This window comes from Cervus canadensis, chromosome 23, assembly GCF_019320065.1.
Source record: "Cervus canadensis isolate Bull #8, Minnesota chromosome 23, ASM1932006v1, whole genome shotgun sequence".
NCBI lineage: Eukaryota > Metazoa > Chordata > Mammalia > Artiodactyla > Cervidae > Cervus > Cervus canadensis.
This window is the reverse complement of record NC_057408.1, coordinates 4,352,448-4,359,100: the sequence shown is the minus strand read 5'-3', so window position 1 is coordinate 4,359,100 and position 6,653 is coordinate 4,352,448. Positions and strand designations below refer to the sequence as shown.

The 6,653-nt window shown below is 57.8% G+C and overlaps 1 protein-coding gene across 2 annotated transcripts in view; it reads left to right on the top strand.

Annotated features, from left to right (window-relative positions):
* Nucleotides 1-4,088: 4,088 nt before the first annotated feature.
* SMAD7 (SMAD family member 7) overlaps nucleotides 4,089-6,653 on the top strand; it is a 29,980-nt gene continuing 27,415 nt past the window's right edge. The window contains exon 1 of one of the 2 annotated variants that reach the window (XM_043444012.1): nucleotides 4,089-6,308. In XM_043444012.1, coding sequence (XP_043299947.1) covers nucleotides 5,693-6,308 — 616 coding nt within the window. In that variant the 5' untranslated portion in view covers nucleotides 4,089-5,692. The remainder of the gene's footprint in view (nucleotides 6,309-6,653) is intronic. The other variant, XM_043444011.1, reaches the window with a different exon arrangement.

Genomic DNA, 6,653 nt, shown 5'->3' with positions numbered 1-6,653 from the left:
GGAAAAATCCTCATCCCTGCCTTGGTCCTTGGCCCCAACACCAACACACCCACCTGCCCGCTGGGGCCTCTCTTGACCTTTCTTTTCCAGGAACCACTGAACATGAGAAAAGTTCAGAAAGGAGGAATCCTGCCTTCCCCGAGGTGTTTATTTGTTTATTTCAGTGTTTGCTTAGTTGCTTGCGGCTGTAGAGGGTTTGCCAGTTCTCTTTTTCTGTTCTCCTCTTTCTCTTTCTCAGTTTCCCCCCAGCAGTTGTGGACAGTTCACCTGTTTCTCCTCCACTTCCTGTATATACTCTGCTGCTCTCCTTCCTCTCGCACCCGGGCCCTGACTGTTGAAGACCACGGACCTTGGAGCAATTTCTCTCCAGCTTCCTCTCTCCTCTAGATGCTTAGCCAGCGGTCGGTCAAATGCGGCCCCCGCAGTCCTTCGGGTGCCAGGGGCCAGTGATTAAGTAGCCAGGTCTTTAGCTGACTCCATCCTTGTTTGTCCTAACTCCGCTGCAAGTTATTTTGGTCTCTGTGACTTGTGGCCGCACCATGATTAGGGTTTGATTACTATCACCAAAGTGACTAAAAGATGAAAATAGAAGCCACAACAGGAAATAAACAACTGCAAATGAGATATTTTATTCCATATTCCCTGCCAGCAAGTGATTAGAATCAAACTCATTCACAATAGTTTGGTGAACTCCTAAGCTTTTTTTTTTTTTAAGGATTAGAACAGTTTGAAACTGGGTGCTTGTTGGTTTCATTTGTGCCCATGGAAAGGAAAGGAAAGGAACTCCCTTTCTAGGCACACTAGCCAGCCAGGAGTTCCTCTACAGTCCAGCTTCTTTCTTGGAAAGGAAAAGAATAAGAATGTGAACGGGGTGGGGCTGGCTCTCAGGAAAGCTTGGGACGTTAACTGATTCAGGGGATGCCAAGGAGCTATAAAGCAGCACCAGCCACTGTAGGTACTTGCCCAGCAACCCACCCACTGTCTACCTAGGGCAGTAAAATGGAGGAGGAAAGCCATGCAGAGAGGGTAAGACAGGAGTGACGCCTGAATTAAAGCACCCACAATTACACTATATGGGAACATATCTTTGCAAGTATATGCATGTTCCTCCCAGACAAGTTGTGACGTCAGATTTGACTCCTGAAACACCCACTAAATCTATCTGCCCTGTGTGTGCTCCAGCCTCGCATCCCAGACTGTGAGCACCACTGGCCAGATCTCCCAGAATCGTCAGGTTCTCTATGTCGCCAAGAAGCTTAAGCAGAATTATGCCTTTTGCTTTCACTGCTTATTTAAGTCCTCCTTGTCACTCTGCAGCCTGGCGTAGCCTCGCTAGGAAAGTGAACATCTTCTAGCGATGCCCAGAGCAGAGAGTGGGAATGGGGCCCTGAAAGAGTAGGAAATTTACCCAGAAACCTTTTTAAATCTTGCCAAGTGCTCTTCTAATGTGAGGATCACCTCTAGTGCAAGTTATTTAACCAGTGAATGGCAGAGACCCAGGGGCTTCCCAGGGAGCTCAGTGGTAAAGAATCCACCTGCCAATGCAGGAGATGCAGGAGATGTGGGTTCGATTCCTGGGTCAGGAAGATACCCTGGAGAAGGAAACGGCAAGCCACTGCAGTATTCTTGCTTGGGAAATCCCATGGACAGAGGAACCTGGCGGGCTACAATCCATGGGGTCACAAAGAGTCGGGCACGACTGAGCATGCACGCATGGCAGAGTCCCAAGCAGGAATCAGGTTTTCTGACTTCTAGTTTGGTATTCTTTCTAAGCCTTTCTGAGGTGAGTGTATCATTTCTCAGATACCTCCAAAATCCCATTTCTACCTCTTTTGCCTATGATAGTGGGATAACCCATTTTCTCCTGGGCTTTCTCTGCTGCTATCTTTGTAGGTTGCTTGTTCAGAAAGTTTCACACACACACACACACACACACACACACACACACACACACAGGTCTCAATGCCCTTTTCAATAAGCAATATATATATTTTTTAAATTTATGTATTTAAAAAAAATATATTTATGCACTGGGTCTTAGATGCAGCATGTGGGATCGTTCTGTCCTGGCAGGCAAACTCTTAGTTGAGGCATGTTGGATCCAGTTCCCGGGCTAGGGATCAATTGTAGGCCCCCTGCATTGGGGCATGGAGTCTTAGCCACTGGACCACCAGGGAAGCCCAGCACTATTTTTAATTGTAACAAAACTATGATCTTATACAATTGCAGCCTATGTGGCTTACAGAGTAAATGTTTAGAATCCCAGCTGCTGCCCTGTTCCACACCTTTCTGCCCTGCTTGGCATTTCTGGTTCTTCTAGGTCAATGAGCTTCAGGGCCCCTTGCTTAGAGATGATAATGATTTTCTCCCTTATATATTATATAATATATAATATTATATTGTCACATATCTCCAAAGGTGCTCTTGGTGGGTTGGGGTAGGGGGAGAAGGTCCAAATACCTATCTATCCAACTCTGTTCATTCCTAAATAGCTATTAAGCATCTATAGCATGCAGTCAGCTTTTAAGTTGCTGGAAGGGAAGGGGCTGAGTTGAGGTTCATCAGTGCCTTTTCCTTTTATTACTTTTTTCCTTTTTTTCGTGCCTTTTCCTTTTAAATGGGCATAATTTAGCTGAGAAAATGAAAATAGTTCATTTCACCTTTTTTAAAAGATTCATTTAAAAAAATTCATTAAAATCCCCAGTGAGTTTGAGTGTCATCCTGACCTCACAATTCTAAATGACTTAAAAAAAACTATTTCACTGAATAAGATGTGAGGTTAGACCACCATGCCAACTAGTGGCCTCCTCGATACTGACGCTTATACATTTAAATCATGACGCTTCTCAGCACCAACAGCTTTCACGAAGTAAACTCTATCTGGTGCTTTGCCCCATCAACGCCTTACAGTGTCTATGCACCAGTCGGCCAGGTGGGTCTACGCTTTCTCTAAAGCCCGGGGTAAGGGGATAAACTCGCTGACTCTAAGCACCGCAGAAAGCTACGGGGCCGAGGAAGGCGAAGACACAGGCCCCGCATGCATATGCATGCAGGTCTGCTCGGAAGGTAACCTTCCCGCGCCGGGAGGCGGAGTGGCGGAGGTCTTCCGGGCTCCGGAGGAAACCTGCCCGCGGCGGGCGGGGGAGCACCGTCCCCCCCACACACACCCCCGCCACCTCCCGGCAAGATGCTGCCCCTCGCAACTCGTCAGGCAGCCAAATGCATTCCAGAGCTTTGCACAAGACACACTTCTCTAGGCAGTCCTAGAAACCCGAGCCCCGAGCGGGAGAGGGCGGGAGGGAGCGCGCGGCCGCCGCTGAGGTCACATTCGCGCCGCCTCCCGGCCCTCGCGGGCCGGCTGTTCCCTTCAGCGCGCACTTCCCAGGGCCTCGGTCCAGTCCGGTGTAAATGTCTTTTACGCAGAGACAGCGCTCTCCTCCCCCTTCCCTCCCGCGCGGCGGCCAGAGGATCCGTCGCCAGGGCCTTTAAAACAAAACGAATGAATGAAGCGTTAGGGCGAGCGCGCGCGGGACAGCCCCCGCGAGGCTCCGCGGGCTGGGTCTAAATCCGGCCACTGGCCAGCTCGCTTAGCTCCAAAACTCGCCGGCGGTGCCCGATCGGTGCTCTTGGGTCTTCCCATTTCTCCTCTGATTCCGCCAGGTCTCCGTCGATCCCGGGAGCTTCTCTGCTCCCTACCTTTATTTACCCCCACCCCCGCCCCCGCCCCATATCGGTCCCCCCTCTGCAGAGCCGGGCGGGTGGGGGGGGGGTGGCGGTGCCGGGGGGGTGGTGAGCGGGGGTTGGGGGAGAAATAGCTTTTAGAAACCCGATCTGTTGTTTGCGAAACACAATCGCTTTTTTTTTTTTTTAAAGCGACAGGGTGTCTAGACGGCCACGTGACGAGGCCGGAGCCGGGCGCGCCACTGCGCAGTGGAACCAGCAGAGCAGAGGGCCCGGGGGGGGGGGGGGGGGGGGGGGGGGGGGGGGGGGGGGGGGGGGGGGGGGGGGGGGGGGGGGGGGGGGGGGGGGGGGGGGGGGGGGGGGGGGGGGGCCTGGCGGGAGGCGGCGAGCCCCGGGCACACTCGCTCGCCTGCTCGGCGCACGGAGGAGCCTGTCCCCGAGCCGCGCCAGCCGAGCCAGCCGGGCGCCGTGCTCGGTCCGCTCGCCGCGCCGGAGAGAGCTGCCCGAGACGAGAGCCAGCCCGCCGGCGCCGAGCTGCCGAGCGCCCGGCCCAGGAGCCCCTGAGTGCGGCGCGGCGAGCCCCCGGCGGCGGCAGAAGGACCCGAGTGCCAGGAGAGGGCGGACGGGGGGACGAGGAGGCTCCCGGCCGCGACGAGGAGAGTCTCGGAGAAGGCGGCGTGAGGGACAACCGGGGCCTCCAGCCGCCGCAGCCGAGTCGGGGCGAGCAGCCTTTTACAGGGAGCCCCGGCGGCCAGCCGCAACCCGGGGAGGGGGCGCCGGCGGCCCCCGCGCTAGAGAGCAGAGGGCGAGAGCGCGCCGCCCGCCAGGGGCCCGCCGCGGCCGCCGCGCCGCCCTCCCCCGCGCTGTCAGCCCCGCGGGGCGCAGCCGCCGCCGCCGCAGCATCTTCTGCCCCTGCGCCCCCGCCAGCCCCAAGGAAGTCCCCGCCGACGACCGGGGCCCCCGGGAGCGCAAGAGGAAAGGCCAGAGACTCCCCTAAACCACCCAGATGCGAAGGATTGAAGCAGCCTAGCCAAAGCTTTCTGTGGATTAAAAATATATATATAGGATTTTTTTTTTTTTTCTTGGCAGAAGAAAAGGAGAGGAAGACCAGCGGGGCTCTGCAAGGAAAAAAGGGGGATGTAACTCGTGGATACGTTTTTTTTTTTTTTTTTCCTTCCACCCCTCAAACGTCTCGTTCTACTTTGTAAACATTTTCTTTTTTTAAACCCCAGCTCCAGCCGGACGCCCCCAGACCTCCGGGGTGCGAGGAGGTGGTGTTTCTCATTTGGGGCTTTGCATGTTTGGTTCTTAGATTTTGAGAGAGCCTCCTTATTTCGCCAGACATCTCATGTGGGGTGAAGTCCACTCAGCCCCCTCCCCCGAGTCTTCGTGTGCACGGAATTCAAGGAGATCCGGTTACTAAGGATATAGAAGAAAAAAATAAATCGCGTGCCTGCTTTTTTTTTTTTAATTGCCTGCTTCTCCCCACCCCCGAATTAAGTTGCTTAGCAAGGGGGAAAGAGGCTTTTTCCTCCCTCCAGCAGCCCTGCCGAACGCCTTTCGTTTTTTGCCGCCGCGGATCTTCCATGTAGGCAGCCGAGGCTGGCGAGCCCGACACTCGGGAGCCGCTGCGGGGGGGCCTCTTTTTGGGGAGGCGCCGACCCGGGTAGGCTTCGCCGCCCCCAGGGAAGCGGCGGCCGCGTTCCTCCGGGGTGCGCCGGGGCCCGAGAGCGGCGCACGGCGCCGGCCGCGCGGGGTGGGGCAGCCGGAGCGCAGGCCCCCGAGCCCCGGCGGGCGCCCCCGGGCCCCCGCGCGCGCTCCGGCCTCCGGGAGACTGGCGCATGCCACGGAGCGCCCCTCGGGCCGCCGCCGCTCTTGCCAGGGCCCCTGCTGCTGCTGCTGTCGCCTGCGCCTGCTGCCCCAACTCGGCGCCCGACTTCTTCATGGTGTGCGGAGGTCATGTTCGCTCCTTAGCCGGCCAACGACTTTTCTCCTCGCCTCCTCGCCCCGCATGTTCAGGACCAAACGATCTGCGCTCGTCCGGCGTCTCTGGAGGAGCCGTGCGCCCGGCGGCGAGGACGAGGAGGAGGGCGCGGGGGGAGGCGGAGGAGGAGGCGAGCTGCGGGGAGAAGGGGCGACGGACGGCCGGGCGCATGGGGCCGGCGGCGGCGGCGGCGCAGGCAGGGCTGTCTGCTGCCTGGGCAAGGCGGTGCGAGGTGCCAAAGGTCACCACCATCCCCACCCCCCAGCCGCGGGCGCCGGCGCGGCCGGGGGAGGCGAGGCGGATCTGAAAGCGCTCACGCACTCGGTGCTCAAGAAACTGAAGGAACGGCAGCTGGAGCTACTGCTCCAGGCCGTGGAGTCCCGCGGCGGTACGCGCACCGCGTGCCTCTTGTTGCCCGGCCGCCTGGACTGCAGGCTGGGCCTGGGGGCTCCCGGCGGCTCGCCGCCGGCGCAGCCGCCCTCCACCTACTCGCTCCCCCTCCTACTGTGCAAAGTGTTCAGGTGGCCGGATCTCAGGCATTCCTCGGAAGTCAAGAGGCTGTGTTGCTGTGAATCTTACGGGAAGATCAACCCCGAGCTGGTGTGCTGCAACCCCCATCACCTTAGCCGACTCTGCGAACTAGGTAAGAAGTTGATCCGCGCCCACCCGCGCGTGCCCCACCCTCCCCCCGGCACTCAGGTCGGGGGAAGAAAAGCCCGATTGGGCTGTGGGTTAGTGCAGCCACCTCGCCGGAGGGCTGTGTGTGCATTTCCTCCTGGGAGGAGATTTGGGGGACAAAGGTGGAGAGGGGACCCGGAGAAACTGGAAAGGCATTCCCTCGGGGTTCCCTTCCAGTTTTCTCTCCTCGGTGGCCCCAAGGGCGGGGGGTGGGGGGTGGTGCTCGGGGCCCTACTTGTTCATGCCCACATTCTGCAGACATGGGGTTATTTCCGGATCAGCCAAGGGGGTGCCGAGAGAAGTGGGGTGG